Raw genomic sequence first — 17,843 nt, forward strand, 5'->3', positions numbered from 1 at the left:
AAACGACGGCGTCATAAAGTACGCTCAGTAAACAAACTAAGGAATTTAACGCGCATGATGAAAGTGATAAATAATGATATTACCGTAAAAGCTTTAATAAAATATGTTATTACAAATATTATTTACCGTATCTATATAAAATCATACATACGTAGCAAAGCAGGAAAACAATCTACGAGAGAGAGAGAGAGAGAGAGAGAGAGAGAGAGAGAGAGAGAGAGTTGTTTTACATACGTAAATGTAAATTTAAAAAAAAAAAATAGCCCCATTTCATATAAAATAGATTACAAATATTTTACTTTATCATATTACAGTAGTCTGTATAATACTGTAAAGTTCAGTACAGTATGTTGTTGTTAAAGTCGTGGCGATGAAATTCTCACGAAACAAAAACACGCCATTTGAGTACAACAGCTGATTCTCTCTCTCTCTCTCTCTCTCTCTCTCTCTCTCTCTTCGTGTTATACAATACGTACATTTAGATGAAGAAGCTAAAATTAGTTTTCTTAGTGTCAATTAAATACAAAACGAAATAATTAGGCCGAGTCTACATCCATTTCAAACATAGCTAAAAATACGGCATCCGATTTCATCAGCAAACCACTATTTTTTGGGAAATATCATTTTATTCTAGAAAATTGCCACTCTTTAAATAGTTAATTGCACATTAAGAAAGCGTGTACTTTTGTTTTTAAATTTCGGGTTTGTTTTAAAAATCGAGTATTGTTGACTTCTTTTTTTTTTTTTACTTTTGGCTGTGATTAGATCAGCTGTCATCTAGCTGCCGCTCTTGAGTGTGTACGAATACACTAACAAAGTATCATTTATACCATTTCTTAACTTATTCAAACCGTCTACAGTATACAGTTGATATTACATAAGCACCAATGTGTTATAACCTATCAAATTTTTTTGTTTATTACATTTAAACCCACCCCTCTCTCTCTCTCTCTCTCTCTCTCTCTCTCTCTCTCTCTCTGTGGGCTACTTTTCACTACCTCCCATTCCTTACCTCTCTCTATCTCTCTAACAAATGATATCTTTGTTGTTCCTCAAAGTTTCATTTATATTGAAAATCAATCATGATTCAATTTTCCTTACTTTCTCCAATCTCGCACCATCGGTCACTTCGCGGTATTTTCGATATTTCTGGAAAATCCGCGATATATGTATATACATGGGTTATGAAAAAAATCCGCGAAGTGGTGAATCCGCGATGGTCGAACCGCGAAGTAGCGAGGGTTCACTGTAATATCCTCAAATAAAGAGTTGTTCCAACACAGAATACTTAAATCGAACTGCTTTCTTAGGAGAGAGTGGGATCTCTCAATCACCGACCAAGAATTTTGCATAGTTGCCCCCCTCTCCGCTGCCTCTCAAGGGCGTTCCAGGGCGTAAGGATACTCGCCCAGGTGTAACCCAGGTCACGCGCGTGGCCATGCTTGATACCCAGTAAGTTTCTGGTCGCGGCGTAGATAGCATCTCGCTGCTCTCTCTCGCTTATCCCGGCCGTTCACCTTGTGTTCCCACGTGATTACTTTGTGTTCTCACCCCTTATCCCACGTGTTCCCGTGTGTTCCTTTACCTTGTGTCTCACGTATTCCCGTTGTGTTCCTCACCTTTCCCTTGTGTCCTTGTGTCGTTTGTGTTCGATTTTGCCATGGAACCTCAGCGTCGCTGTCCCGGGCCTCAAGCGGGTAAGTCTTGCGGGGCATGGCTCTCGCCGCCCGGGGTCGACCCGCATACCATGTACTCCTCGTGTTGGGAAGAGATGTTCCCCGGAGTCTAAGGGCCCGGAGTGTGAGTCTTGGCCGGAGCTCCAATGGGCTCTTTTCGGCAAGAAAAGAAGAAGGCTTCTAAGATGTCGCCTAAGAAGTCAGGCTTTTCGTCGCCGGTGACGTCGCCCTCGGTCCTGTTGGAGAGAGGTTCTCCTTCGCCTTCCCCTACCCAGGGTAGGGGACTAGGTAAGTCCGTTTCAGGGAAGCGGCCCATTGCCGTTCCCCATGAGTCTAATGTGGGGGATTCTATGTTGAAGGGGTCTATGCAGACAAGTGAGGGGTCTGCTAAAGTGGTGGGAGTGTGTGCTTTAGACGAAGGCCTGGTGCCCGCAGGACCCGTCATAAGTGTGGATCCGGGGTGGGGGTGGCCCGTTTCAGCGCCCATCCCCATGCCCGTAACGTGCTTTTCAGGTGCAGCATCTTCCGGGGGTGGCCAGGGCATTGGTAAGCGACCCACGGGGGTTCTGGACCCCGAATCCATGGTTTGGAGGGCCCCGAGGATGCCCTCCAGGTCCCCCTTGAGATTGGAGGGGGACATCGAAGGTTGGTTTGATGGTCGTCCGATCACCCGTTCGCCCCCGGCACCATCAGCCACGATCCCGCCGGACTACATGGAGCCGGTAACCCCGAATTCCAGACCCAGGACCCCCAGGAGGCTCGTGGTTTGTCTCCTCGTACTCCGATGACGGCTTCTCCTACGACTCCTATTCGTCGGATGGTTACAGCGATCGAGACTCTAGGAGGGGGAGGAGGAGATCGAGCCCACGCGACAGTCCGCCCAGGAAGAGGGCGAGGTCCTCGAGGAGGGACTACCGAAGGAGGTCATCGCCGTGGAAGAGGTATGTCACGGTGGTACGACATCGTAGAGAATCCAGCAGGTCGGTTGCCGCTCCAGTACCTGCCTCGGTGGCTGCTGGAGCCGCTCCCGTTGCCCTGTACAGTGTATCTTTGGCTCCGCCCGCTCGTCGGGGGCAGCCGTTGGCACACTCGTTACTGCCCCGGCCTAGTAAGTCGGCGGCGCCACCCCTGTGCGGAGAAATCCCGCGGGTTCGGCATAGTAACGTGACTCAAGAGTCTTTGGTCACAGCGGTCCCGGCCAAGTTTCAGGATTCGCCGCTTCCACGATCATCATCCAGCGTCATCAGGGTGAGCCCAGGAGGGGGTGGACCCATGACGGCTGCCTCCTCTATCCGTGACGGAGGCGCACGCTCCATCATCCTACCAGGAGGAACGGGATGCTTCCATCCCCACGGATCCCTCCGCGTTCGAGGAACCTGCCGACGCGGAGGTACGGGTAGTGGACGGTTTAATTGACTGTACAGTGTCTCTTCGGCTCCGCCCGCTCGTCAGGGGCAGCCGTTGGCACACTCGTTGCTGCCCCGGCCTAGTAAGTCGGCGGCTCCACCCCTGTGTGGAGAAATCCCGCGAGTTCGGCATAGTAACGTTACTCAAGACTCTTTGGTCACAGCGGTCCCGGCCAAGTTTCGGGATTCGCCGCTGCCACGACCATCATCCAGCGCCATCCGGGTGAGCCCGGGAGGGGCTAGACCCATGACGGCTACCTCCGCCCCGATGGCTCTACCCGTGACGGAGGCCCCCGCTCCATCATCCTACCAGGAGGAACGGGATGCCTCCATGTCCACGGATCCCTCCGCGTTCGAGGAACCTGCCAACGCGGAGGTACAGGTAGTGGACGGTTAATTGACCCGGGCAAGTGTTTGGTGGAGGAGGTCTCGTCCTACCGTAAGGTGCTTGCTCTCATCCGACGGCACCATAGGTTGGACGAACCTCAACCAACGGCTGCGCGAAATTGGCTCTCGGGTCTGAGCAGGATGGTGGAGGATCCTGTGCAGAAGAAGACTTCCTTGACCCTGCCTTTAGCCCCCGATGTTGCCATGGGAATGGAACACTTGGACCTGTACGCCTCAGACCCGAAGAATTCCTTGAGGTCACAGGGCTCCGGCAAACTCCTACCGGGTCTCAAGACCCAGAGGAAGTTTTACGTGCCTGACAGTCACCATTTAGGGCCCCGCACGGTAGAAGAAGTGGTCGTTACACTGAACCAAGGCAACTCAGACGAACGTAGCCTTAGCGCGCCAGTGGTCTTCTCTCCAGCGGAGGCCGCCATGATGGAGATCATCGGTCAGGATGTCATGAACGTCACCTCTTGGCTGGATTGGTGGGCCTGTACACTGGAGACTTTCAGATCTCATACGACCTCGCAGTGCCAGACAATCAGGCCCCTCTGAAAGAATTGATCCGCTCCGGGGGTAAAGCCATGAAATTTCTGACACACCAGTCCCTTACCCAGACAGCCAACTGGGTTCTGAGGAGAAGGGACACTATCCTAAACAGACTTTCCCGCAGGCTCCCCAAGCGAGAGGCAAAGTTCCTTAGAAACTCTCCCGTCTGGGCCAAGATGGTGTTTTCTCTCCAGACGGTAGCAGAGACGATGGAGAGAGTCAGCAGATTGAAAGTGCCAGCCGAGCCCAGACAGCAATTGCCAAGGCAGCCCGTTGTGAGGAGACCTCCGGCGGACGGGGCCTACCCGCCTCCGCCCCCAGCTAGGCAAGGAGCATCCACCTCTTCATGGCACCAGCCTCCGTGGCCCTCCAGGGGGAGTGGTGCTCAACCCCAAACCTACTATAGACCTAAGTTCTCCAGATCAAGGAGAAGCTGGTCAAACCACCTTCCTAGAAGGAGATAGGCCCCCTACACCTTCCCATGCCCCTGGTGGGGGATGCCTCAAACAGTTTTGGCAAGCATGGCGGGACAACGGGGCGGACCCATGGACAGTTACTGTTCTCAGGGAGGGATACAGGGTTCCCTTCCTGTCAGAGCCACCCCCACTGTTCCCCGATCACCGAGGGGTATGGTTTGCTCCCAACGACTCGGAGAAGAAGGCAGCTGTACAGGCAGAGGTGGAAGTTATGCTGGAGAAAAGAGCCCTGCAACCCGTGAACGAGCCGTCGCCGGAATTCTACAGCAGACTCTTCCTGGTGGAGAAAGCGGCAGGAGGTTGGAGACCAGTAATCGACCTCTCAGCATTGAACAAATTCATCAAGAAGACACCCTTCAAGATGGACACGCCGAATTCGGTTCTAGCAGCCTTGAGAGAAGGGGATTTCATGAGTCCCGGGATCTCAAGGATGCCTACTTCCAGGTTCCCGTTCACCCCTCCAGCAGGAAGTGTCTCGGGGTAAAGTGGGGCCCCCAGACTCTTCAATTCAGGACCCTCTGCTTCGGTCTGTCGACAGCCCCTCAAGTCTTCACGAGAGTCTTCGCCCTGGTCTCGACCTGGACACACAAGCAAGGCTCAAACTCAGACCGGTTCAGTGGAACCTGAAGGACCTCTGGTCAATGGGAAGCTCCCCACAGAAGATAATCTCGGTGTCATTTCCCTCCAAAGAAGCTCTCCTCTGGTGGTCCGACAGGAGGAATACGTTGAAAGGGATCCCGTACGGCTCCCCTTCCCCGGAGATGCTGCTCTTCACGGACGAATCGAAGGAAGGGGGGGGAGCGCATCTCATCGAGGAAACAGCAGAGGGGAAATGGTCAATGAGGGAAAAGGCCCGGCACATCAATCTTCTGGAGCCCATGGCAGTGCAGAAGGCATTGATAAGCTTCGTCCGCCTCGTTCAGGGGAACTCGGTAGCCCTCATGTGCGACAACGCCACAGTAGTAGCGTATATCAAGAAACAAGGAGGGCTAAGATCAAGGGATTTGTGCGATCTCACAGCTCGGGTCCTGGAATGGGCCGAAAGGAACGACATTCTCCTATCGGCTAGATTCATCCCCGGAAAGAGGAACGTCCTGGCAGACGGGCTAAGCAGGAGAGGCCAAATAGTGGGATCAGAGTGATCCCTTCACCCTCAAGTGGCACAGGAAGTCCTCCGTCATTGGGGCTCCTCAGTGATAGACTTGTTCGTCACAAGACTAAACGCGAAGCTCCCCGTGTTCTGCTCCCTGATACCGGATCCGACAGCAGCCTTCGAAGACGCCTTCCAGCACCCTTGGGACAACCTCGACGTACACGCCTTTCCCCCCTTCGGGATGATCAGACGGGTGCTCAAGAGGTTAAGACAGTCAAAGTCCACAGAGATGACTTTGGTAGTCCCCTGGTGGCTGGAGAGGGAGTGGTTCGTGGATCTGCAGGACCTAGCCATTCTCCCGCCGTGGCCCTTACCAGTAGAGGAGACCTGCTATGTCAACCACACTGCCAAAAAGTGCTCGAAAACCCTCAGGGGCTGAGGCTACACGCGTGGAGGTTATCAAGCGGTTGCTAAGGAAGTAAGGGTTCTCGGTCAAAACAGTGGATAGGATGTCGGGGTTCCTGCGGAGGTCCTCTTGTGTTGTGTACCAAGATATATGGGCAACCTTTGTCAAATGGTGTGCCACTCAGAACCTTCAGCCCCTGGACGTTTCTGTCCACAACATCGCAGACTTCCTGGTATACTTGAGGGATAATCTAGGGGTCTCCATCCCAGCCATCAAGGACAGGTGTTCCAGCTTAAGGGCATCAAGCTAGGGACCTTGCGTCACATCTCGATGCTCATCAAGAGTTTTGAGCAAACTTGTGATCCCCACACCTCGAGGGTTCCCCAGTGGGATGTGGCCAAAGTCCTGAAGGTCCTTTCACGGCCTCCCTACGAACCTCTAAAAGATGCTTTAGACCAAGATCTCACCCTCAAAGCCATCTTCCTACTAGCCCTGGCCTCAGCGAAACGAGTGAGCGAGCTCCACAGCCTGTCTTTTGAGATATCCCACTTGAAAGGGTGGAAGGATATGACTTTTAAGTTCTTACCGGAGTTCGTAGCAAAGACCCAGAACCCTGCAATTGCGGACCCAAGGTTCGAAGAGTTCTCAATTCCGGCTATTCTCGGACAACCCTAGTGACCTGCTCTTGTGTCCCGTAAGGACCATCAGGAAGTACCTTAGTAGGACGGCCAAACTCAGACCGGTGGTGAAGAGTTTGTTTGTGTCCACAGGCTCGGTCAAGAAGGCAGTTTCCAAAAACTTCATATCCTTCTGGGTGAGACAGGTTATAAAGAGGGCCTATGAGAGCGAGGGCTCCACGGTGCCTGGTTCCCCAAGACCTCATGATATTAGAGGTCTTAGCACGTCCTTTAGCGTTTGGCACCAACATGGCGGTAGGCCAAATCATACGGGCGGGCACTTGAGCTAGGCAGTCCTGCTTTACAGCTCACTACCTCAAGGACTATACGAGGAAGTCCTTGGATGCCTTCTCCATTGGGCCAGTCATTGCGGCCATGCAACAAGTTTAGTAGTTTGGGCCCCGGGTTAGCCGTGGGAAGTAATCGTAAGCGACACAAGTTCCTCCTTACTTCCTTGCTAACCTCTATCCGTTTCCCGAAACCCCACCCTTTTTTTCCCCATCCCTACATGAGAGATGGGACGTTAGAACACATCAAGTATGGATTTCGAATAAAAAGTGAGTTGTACATAAGGTAGACTTTTGCGTGCTTTCCCCTACTCTCCTGCCTCTCCCTGGGAGTCCCAGAACTAGCCCCCTATCTAGTTCAAGGGCCCCAGTGAGTCTCGAACATTTCAGTCTGTAAGCTACTCCCTCCTCATAAAGTATAAGTCTCCTAAGAAAGTAGTTCGAGGTAAGTATTCTGTGTTGGAACAAATCACAAATTTTAAGTAATTTGTATTTTTCCTAACATACTTACCTCGAACTACTTTCGGGTAATAGCCATCCCATCCTGCCCTGAGTATTTTCTGGAGTTAGAGGAGGCCTTAAAACATAAACTTACTGGGTATCAAGCATGGCCACGCGCGTGACCTGGGTTGCACCTGGGCGAGTATTCTTACGCCCAGGAACGCCCTTGAGATGCAGCGGAGAGGGGGGCAACTACGCAGATTTCTTGGTCGGTGATTGAGAGATCCCAGACTCTCCTAAGAAAGTAGTTCGAGGTAAGTATGTTATGAAAAATACAAATTACTTAAAATTTGTGATTTTTCTAAAGATACTTTTTAATACGGACCAGTAACCTCATCTTCTTAAGAAACCTGAGCATCTACTGTATCTAGTTGAATCTGCATCCTTTCCTATGCATGTCAAAAATATTCATTCATCAGCTATAACAGAACTCTTGAGTCCCAGAATTCTTGATTTATGGCATGTTAATGCTGCACTTTGTGGAGGCTCATGGACGAAAGACAGCCTATGGTATGTCACCATGTGAATAATAGTGATATAGTACGTAGTTGTGAATGATGCTTTCTCTTATTTCTAACTAAAGTTCTTCACTTAATGCAAATAACCGACGATGATATTTCTTTATAGCCAGACTCGTAAGGGTAATAAAAAGTCACAATTTACCCAACTAAAGTAAATCTGTGATGAGTTAGTGGCAAAACTTGGTAGCAAACAGAAATACGCTGTCATTCGGAACGTGTGATCATTCGGCTTTAGCTAATACTGTATATTACCAAAAAGTATTTATAAAGATTCATTTAAATGAAAATTTAAGAACATCTACGATCTAAAACGCTATCTCCCTAAGGGTGTTGCGACTCTTGACCTCTGCTTGGAATTTTGAAATTCAGATTGTTGTATTTTGGGCTGGGAGAATGTCTATGTTTCAGGTTCCAAATACTAGTATTTTTAGGGAAAATCCTTTGTTTTATTGATAAAATGTCATTTTTTTATATTTACCTAAGTACATCCGGTCCCTTATACAACCCTTTTCCAACCAGGGTACATATTTATTTATATTTTCTTTAGGAATTTGAGGGAAAGATATGTACGCTAGCATATCATTTACTATAACCACAATTTTATTATTCCCTCAGGAAGAGAATATCAGTTTTTTCTTTTCTCGATGGTATTGTAAATAAACGTTTTCTGCATGTCTGTCTAAGTTATATTCATTGCATTTCTTTCGTCTATGTATTTGTTGAAAGATACATAAAGTGTAAGAGACGGTAACTAAGGATTCCTAAAGTGTAAAATCCCCCAAATAAGCAGACAAGAAGATATTATGCTAGAGTGTTACTCATGCGTCAGTTCACCACTGCTTAGTAAATTACCCTGAAATATGATGATTATGACCTTATGATCCCCAGTGCTCAGGAATTTGATGCTAAAAGCCCATACTTGTGCATACTTAAGTAAATTATATTTAACCAATCTCTACAATAAAAGACCTGAGCCCAATTTATCAAAACATGAAAATTTGGGAGAAGAATTGCTACTACTTTTCTTAATACTGATCAATTTTTGTTATTCAAATGTGAAAAGATAAGGAATTTTATAGTGTATAGTCAGTATGGTTACTCTTAAAATATGAAAAAAGTGCTTCTATGCATTGATGAAACATTATATATAAGAAATAAAATGACAAGATTTCGAATGTGCAACTTTGAGAGCTAAAAATATTATTTCAAATTGTTTTGAATGAAAAAAGTTGATTGAGAAACAAAAAAGTAATAGGAGTTAGAACTAACCCAAGAATAATATTGTTGTAATGGGGCTGAGTCACAAGGGTGCTGACTTTAGTGAGACTAGGTATGTGGGACAGCGAGGGTTAAGCTGCAGAGGGATCTAAATTACCAATAATTAATAAATTCAAGACTACGAGAGGTACTTGACTCTGTAAGGCATAGTGAACATTCAGAACCCTTACTGAAGGAACACACCGTAATTATGATCACCAGATACAACCATGGACATCAGGCTAGAGTAAGCAACTGAACAGGCAAGTCAGACTTGCTTATGACAAGAAAATGCTTGCTGGCTTTCTGAGAAAAAACAGGAATTTAAGTAAGTTAAGATCTAAAAGCTCGTCTTTCTAACTTGACAGGTAAAGGAGTATTGGCTTGTTATATCGTTATCCACTCTCAAAAGTCATCTGATCTCTGCTCATCATTAACTTGGGTTGCTCTTCTTGGCTGTTATGAAAATGTAATGTCAGTTGTTCTCTTTACAATGTTGTACTCCTCACAACGGTACAGTATTTCAAACTTAGGGTTTCCCTTGTGCAAAAAATTTACAAATTCAGTAGTGATTTCCATATACAATTGCTAACAAATACAGAAGGGAAGCCAATTAAGACTCGATAAAATTTATAAAACCTGCTTGGTAAAAAGATTGAAGAACACTTCCTACTTGGTTACATACAAGCGCCATATCTTTCATTAACTAACTTGCAAATTTGAATTTAAAGATTTTCGTTTATACGGCACAGTGATAGGGTCAAGACTGGTAATCCCAATTGAAAACTAGGAGAATATTGTGCAACAGATTAGTCATATACAAGTCAGTACTTCTCTACGTTATAGAAGGCTTAAGACCTAAATGGCCAGAATTGCTAGCCTTTTTCTGAATTCAAGACAACAATACAGTATACTGATTCTATCCACCATGGAGTTGATCACTAAGGGATATAACCAGTCTTGGAAGAGGCCACTTTTGTAGATTTGGAAGATTGAGAAGCTTCCAAACTTACTCAGCTTATTAGGGTATTTCTTAGCAATAAGGTTCCATAAGGTTTGAAAAGAAGACAATTCCTTGCTTTCAAGATTGCCTCCATGTTATCTTTCCCTTTATCTTTTTGTATCGTGGGTTAAACTGAGGAAATAACTGCTGGATTTCCAGTTTGTTTACACTAGAGTGAATGTGGGGGTCAATTAAACCAAGCTTGCAGAGAAGAAGCAATATGAACATCAGTGGAGGTTCATAGAAATAATTTAGTACTCACATCATTTGGCCTTCATAGCCAAACCAGTGTTTGTCTCAAAACCATGAAATGCCCACAGAAGCCACCCTCAATATCTGATCAGCAAAAGATGCAAAAGAAGACGGAATTGTATAAAGGCCGCTTATGAATGGTAGAGGCAAGGGACAGTGACATTGCCCTAGCAAGCAGGATAATGCCTTAGAGACTGACCATATATACATATAATCAGTACCCAAGCCCCTCTCCACCCAAGCTAGGGCCAGGCAATGACTGCTGATGACTTAGAAGATAGACCTATAGGTTCCCCTAAACCACCCATCCTTAGCTTACAAGGATGGTGAGGTTGCAGACCCTACAATAAACTAACTAGTTTGAGAGGGATTTGAACCCCAGTCAGGGGATCACCAGGCAGAGATGTTACTAATAGGCCGCAAACAGGTAAATGAGAGGAAAATACAGTACTGTGCATAAAAAAAAAAGATTAATTTTAAACAAACTACCACAATGAATCACCCCTTGGTTAAGGTGTCGCTACTACAAGTGAAGTGATGTCAGCCCTCAGCCTCTTGGTGAATGCGGTCATGAAGAGAGACGCAGCCTTTAAGATCTCTTGAGCCTTCTCTCCCCAATGACCACTGAAGGCTATGGATAGCCAGCCAACAGGAACTCACATGATATGCTTGATATATATGAAAATCGTATACTGTATTGGGAACAAAATTTTAAGGGTTGCATGATATGAGAGCATTTATGGTAAAACATTAAAAAATAAGATATTCTCAAACGTCACAGTGCTCTCACAAGTGTAGCTTACAGCACTGAAATTAAAGCATGGGATAATTACAAAGTCATTTAGCAGCAGCTTAGCATTAGAAGATTATTTACTACGTCAAATCCATACTGAAGGAGTTTTCTGAATTGTTGAGGTCTCACTTTCCAATTACTGTACAGCACTTACTGTACACACCCAATTGTTATAAGGGAACAGTATTGCCTCCCATCGCTGAACTCGTTTGTTCTTCGGATTGAATAACTTCTAAAACATTGAACAGAACAGGTCATTTCAGCAAGATAGGACCAACCATTTTGAATTTTTTATACCGCAGACTCCATTTGATGGAGGATAAACTAACTTGAGATTAATGGATTTACTGTATATATCAGAGAAACATATTTCAATAATAATAATGTGTTATGTCTTCAAATACATATTAATAGATTAATTCCAATAAGGGGTGGAATACACAAACCGTCAATGTGAATTACTCATTTACAGAAACTACTGTCATCATCATCATATATTTAGATGTCCTGAACATTACCCAGATCATGATGCCACAGGTTAATGGGCTTGTATGAATATAGACATCTTTTATCACAAAAAAGTGCATTGCTATGCTTCTGATGCCAAGTGAATACAAGATTCAATGAGTGAAATACACAACCACCAAAATGAATGACTACCAATTTTCAGAATTTGTACTTTGATCATTATCATATATTTTTCCATAATAATCCTTGGGATTGTGTACTGAACTCTAGCTATACAGTAGTACATTTTATTTTAATTGTGTTCAGAATACAGTTCAAAAGTTCTATATGTAACAACTGGTAAGTAGCCTATATTAGGTAGTAGCTAATTGTTGTGAAGATATTTCATCTCTCCATGAAGTAATGAAGTTGTATCATAAGAGATAGGTAAGCAAACTTCAAGTTTAACATAAAAGCAGTGAACCATACCTGATACTAGTAAAAATGATGATGGTATGTATTCATATATGTACTAGAATTTGAAAACTAAATTAATTTAAGTAGGAAATATTATGTTGAGAGATGAAAAATTCAAGTGACAACTTAATATACACTCAGTGGCAACACCTAGTGAGGGAGTGACTGATTAGTTATATCATTGTTTCATTGAGGAATTAGGTAGAAGTTAAGGAGATTTGGATGCCATGAATCACATTGCTTTACATGGACACAGATTCATTATTTTGTACATAATATTGATTTTCATGCAATTACACCATTGTATATAAGGCAACACCCTCTTCAATACACCAAAATTATATGCTTATCATAAATATACACAAGAAATGTGGATACAAATTTCTTATGCAGGTTAATTGTACATACTGTAATAGTATACATTTGTAAATTATTTAACATCACACTGATTCGGTACAGTATTATAAAGAGGATGGTATCTATTGTGGTTTTTAGGTATGATTGCTTTATTATGAAGCAGAGAGTTCACTTTATCAACAAACTGAATTTGCTTTGTATAATGTATTATTTTTCATCAGGTTAAACCCAATTTTTTTTGTTTGTTGGTGCTGATAGGTTCAGAATATATTCATATACAAATCTTTGTTAAGTATCTGCAATAGGAATGAATTTATTGGCGTTACTTTATATTCTTTTCTGAGGTATCCATTGTATTTATGCTGTATTTTTTTTATATTTGCTTTCTCACATCTTGTGACTTTGACATCTGACAGGGAGAAGCCAGCTTGTCCATTGTGGGTAAGATGACCCCTTATTTGTGTGCCACTGCTTGCTTTTCTTTTTGCTCACCATCCCCCGCCCAACACAACCAGTCACACACATTTCACCAGTCTAACCAATAGTTTGTTTTTGGTCCCTGGGTATGCATTGGAATGAAATCGCTGTACAGTACTTGTTTTTCTAGTAAATGGCGCATAAATATATTACCCAAAAGCATAAGGTTATGGTGCTCTTGGCTTTTCATGCATGTGGTTACATGGAGAAGGGTGTTTATTTGAACTTTATCTATCAATTAAATTCAAATTTGAGACACTTGAAATAGCCCTTTTCACCTCTTGCTTGCTTTCCTACACCCTTGCTCTTTGGAAACATTCCTTTGTTATTGATCAGAAAGTTTTCTTTTCATACACTGTTGACTTTAACCATTAAAGTCATCACTGTATTACCGTTTTGTTCCGGCACAAATACAAACCTATTTATATTGGGTCTATTGTTTTTGGCAAAGCTGAACTAGCCATGATAATTTTTAGTGAGGGATAACTACTGCACCCATTAGTTAGCAAGGGGGGGGGGGTGTTGCTAGCCCTGCTACCCCATTCACTCACACATGTAGATTGAGTAACCACTTTGATTTCTTGGCTCGGTAGAGACGGTCATACTGTCCGCTCCCGTTTATTGGCTTTCATAATTGCTTTTTCTTTCTTTTCAGTTTGTGAGTGCGGTGTCCCATTCATACTTGTCCAGGTCCCGGAGGCCGCACTTAAGGTACCTTCATGTTTCCCCTTAAGACGGACCTCCACCTGCTGTGTCCGACTTGTCAGGTCCACGGGTGTTCACAGGATGACACCTGTGTAGAGTGTAGGGAGTGGTCTGCCTCCCAGTAGGAGAGGTTTGGGCAACGGAAGTACAGTGGAACCTCTACACACGAACGTATCTACATCTGAATTTTCCAACACCCGAAGTAAAATTCGAGCAATTTTTCGACTACACCCGAATTTTATTTTGACACACGAAGTAAGCAATTTTTGCCGTACCAGTTGTATCCGAATTTTTCGACACGCGAAGTACAATTCGATCATGTTCCTACTCTACACCCGAAATTTTTTTTCGACACCCGAAGTAAACAATACCCGTACACGTAGATGGTACTCATAGCGCCAGATGTATTTTTTATTTTCGCCGATAGAAGGCAGCACCTCGACCTCGGAGGGACCCTCAATTAGCGTGGCTTGGGTCTTTCCTCGGTTCTCGTCGACTTCGTGTGGTTGTGCCCTGTGCGTTCTGCTATTAACTGTGTTTTAATCGTGATATTTTACGTTCATCCTTTTACGGTATTTTACGTAAATCATGGGTCCTAAAAGGCTTAGTTTTGCAAGTGGTAGTGGTAGTGGTGAGAAAAGGAAGAAGGAAATGCTTTCTTTAGAAGTAAAGGAAGGAATTATTGAAAAGCATGAGCGTGGCGTCCGCGTGAGTGAACTTGCAAAAGAATATGGCCGAAACATGTCAACGATCTCGACAATCTTGAAACAGAAAGAAGCCATTAAAGCAGTGAAACCTTCTAAGGGGATCACCATCATTTCAAAACGTCGTAGCCCTGTCATAGAAGAGATGGAACGAGTTCTGCTAATCTGGATCAAGGACAGAGAGATTGTTGGCGACTCCATCACCGAAACTATCTGCGAGAAGGCGCACGCCATCTTCACTGACTTGAAGGAGGGGAGCTCTGGGGGTGATGCTGGGGAGAGTTCAACCGAACGTTCCTCAGACGATTTCAAGGCATCTCGTGGCTGGTTTGAAAAATTTAAGAAACGGTCCGGGATTCATTCAGTTGTTCGCCACGGAGAGGCTGCTAGTGCGGACACAAAGGCTGCAGCTGACTTTGTGAAGAAGTTTGAAAGGACCGTGCAGGAAGAAGGCTTCGTAGAGCAGCAGGTGTTCAATTGTGATGAAACCGGGCTGTTTTGGAAGAAGATGCCCAGTCGAACTTACATCACCGCCGAAGAGAAGATATTGCTTGGGCATAAGCCAATGAAGGATCGGTTGACTCTTGCCCTATGTGCCAACGCTAGCGGGGACTTTAAATTCAAGCCCTTACTGGTTTACCATTCGGAGAACCCTAAGGCCTTTAAGGCACAGAATGTGGATAAGAACCAGCTTCATGTTTTCTGGCGATCCAACTCGAAGGCCTGGGTCACTAGGCAGTTCATTGTCCAATGGGTTAATCAAGTTTTCGGTCCTTCTGTGAAGAAGTATCTTCATGAGCAGAAATTGCCTTTAAAGTGCCTGCTATGCCTTGACAATGCACCCGCTCACCCCCCGGACTCAAAGATGATATCTTCGAAGAATTTAAGTTCATAAAGGTGCTGTATCTTCCACCGAATACCACCTCTATCCTCCAGCCCATGGACCAGCAAGTCATCTCAAACTTCAAGAAGCTCTACACCAAGCACCTATTCAAGCAGTGCTTTAATGTCACGCAAAGCACAAACTTAACTTTACGTGAATTTGGAAAAGCCACTTTAACATCGTGCAATGCTTGAAGATCATAGATCAGGCTTGGGTGGGATTAACTTGTCGAACCCTCTATTCTGCCTGGAAGAAGCTGTGGCCTGATGCAGTTTCTCCCAGAGATTTCGAAGGTTTTGACCCCGAACCTGATCCCGTGGTGGGGCAGCGGAAGACGTAGAGGAAATCATCTCCCTTGGCAAGTCCATGGGTCTGGAGGTCGACGCAGATGACATCACGGAACTCGTCGCCAAACATCACGACGAATTTACCACAGAGGAGCTCAAGGAATCCATGCTATGTCTGTGCACATGAGTGATGACGAGGAAGGGATCGAGGAGGTAGAACATGTGTTAGGTTCGGCGCAAATAAAAGAGGTGTTAGGAAAATATCAAGACGTGGTCTACTTCATTGACAAATACCATCCAAAAAAATTGCAGGTTTGTCGTGTAGTTGCGCAGTTCGATGATGTTTGCTTAACTCATTTTCGAAACATTCTGAAAAGCCGTACCAAGCAACTTTCTATCGATAGCTTCTTTAAAAAACTACGAAGCGTACTCGTGATGAAGAAGAAAGGAAGTGGTTCAAAGAAAACGGCAAAGAGTGACGCGAAAGAAAGTGAAACAAAGAAAACGTCAAAGATTGAAGAGAAAAAAATTCAATCAATTTTAAGTGTAGAGAGTGAAAGTGATTAAAATTAATCATCAAAAAGAGAAAAAGAAAATGTAAAAGAAAATATAAATTATAAAAAAAAAAAAAGTAAATAAGCTAAGTTAGGTTAAAGTTCACTTAGTGTAAGTTAGAATAAGTTACGGTAGTGTACGTTTATCGTAGTCACCCTCTCTACCTCCTCGCCTGCCGTCCGTCTCCTCTGTGTAGCAAGACCGACACCTGCGCTGGACTTTCTAAGGTAAAGTGACGCTAAAAACCCGTTTCTTATTTATTATTTCTTGATAATTATTCTTTTTTACATGTCTATTATCTAATTTAGTGTGCATTATTGTCATGTATAATTATGTGTAGTAATTTATTAAGGAGTTATTATAGGTTTTTGGGCTCAACCACGGATTAATCCTATTTCAATGTATTCTTATGGGAAAATTCGTTTCTACAACCGAACATTTTCTACACCCGAAGTCGGTTGTGGAACGGAATCAAATTCGTATGTAGAGGTACCACTGTAGTAGTAGTCTAAGCGTGATTCTTCGCTTTCGGGGTCTTCCTCGAAGTTGAAGAAATACCGGTATTCTACTTTTACCTACCTTCATCTCTTCCTGAAGCTGGTTCTCCCCTGGCTCTTTCCGAAGAACCACCGAGCAACAGCACAGCCCCTGTAACTCCAGGTCAGCCTTGCGGTGCAGGGGGTGGTATTGACTTCCCTAGGGGGCGACTGTGACATGTCTGATTTGCTATCGTTTTGGCCATTACTTGGCATTTGTGGCCTCCCATCGTAGAAGGTTCTCTTTGACTTACTTCAGAGGGGAGCGGAGTAGACTTTTGTCTCATTCCTCTGCGGAGGTTCCTCCTTCTGTGGGAGCAGGTGCTGTGGCCCGTCAGTCTCACTTTTGGTTGCTGATCCATCATGGGAAGTTGTAGCTCATTCTCCCAGTGTTTCTGCTGAGCTGCCAAAGTGCAACGGCGGCTCAGAGACACTTATGCTTCTCCTCCAAGGGTGGAGTTAGAAGTCATTGTTGAGCTTTATTCTCCTGCAGGTGATCAAGCTTCCCCCCGGGGGAGACAGCTTTCGAGCTGATGCAGACTCCCCCTTTGAAGGAGCCTGCTGCACGTTCCTCTCCGGAGGTTCACTGTTTGGAGAATTTTGTGACTCCTCTTCATCCTCGACGTACTCCTCCAAGAGGCGTTAGGAGACGTCGTTTTGAACCTCAGGGTTCCGGTCACGTTGGCCCATCGGGGTCACGTGACCAACGTGCTGCTGTTCTTTGTGAACAGAAGCTTTTGGACTCCTATTGCTGAGAGTATGTGAGCTCTCGGACTCCCATTGATGAGAGTTTGTGAGCTCTCGCAACCCGGGACCTTCGGGTTCTTGTCGTGTTGAGCCTTCAGACTTTCGTAACACTGGAGGACCTTGGATCCTCGCCACATTGAACCTTCAGGTTCCAGTTACGCTGAGCTTTTGAGCTCTCGCAACGTTGGTTACATTGAGCCATCTGGTTCTTGTCCCAATCGTCACGCTTAATTGCAGGTTTCTTGTGACAGAGTTTCGATCTTCCGTTGTGCTGCTCCCTTGGGACCTTACAACCCATGATATGATGAGCCTTCGGGCTCTCGTGCCTCCCGCTATGTGGAACCTTCGGATTCTCGTAGTAGGATTCCCGTTGCATGAATT

The 17,843-nt window shown here is 45.0% G+C and overlaps 1 protein-coding gene across 5 annotated transcripts in view; it reads left to right on the forward strand.

Annotated features, from left to right (window-relative positions):
• The window catches only part of dia (diaphanous related formin 1), a 299,177-nt gene that overhangs the window by 234,422 nt on the left and 46,912 nt on the right, over positions 1-17,843 (forward strand). Inside the window, exon 9 of one of the 5 annotated variants that reach the window (XM_068387090.1) lies at positions 12,985-13,009. The exons of the other annotated variants lie outside the window; for them this stretch is intronic. Coding sequence (XP_068243191.1) covers positions 12,985-13,009 — 25 coding nt within the window. The remainder of the gene's footprint in view (positions 1-12,984; positions 13,010-17,843) is intronic. 5 annotated transcript variants of the gene reach the window in all.

This window comes from Palaemon carinicauda, chromosome 14 (assembly GCF_036898095.1).
Source record: "Palaemon carinicauda isolate YSFRI2023 chromosome 14, ASM3689809v2, whole genome shotgun sequence".
Taxonomy (NCBI): domain Eukaryota; kingdom Metazoa; phylum Arthropoda; class Malacostraca; order Decapoda; family Palaemonidae; genus Palaemon; species Palaemon carinicauda.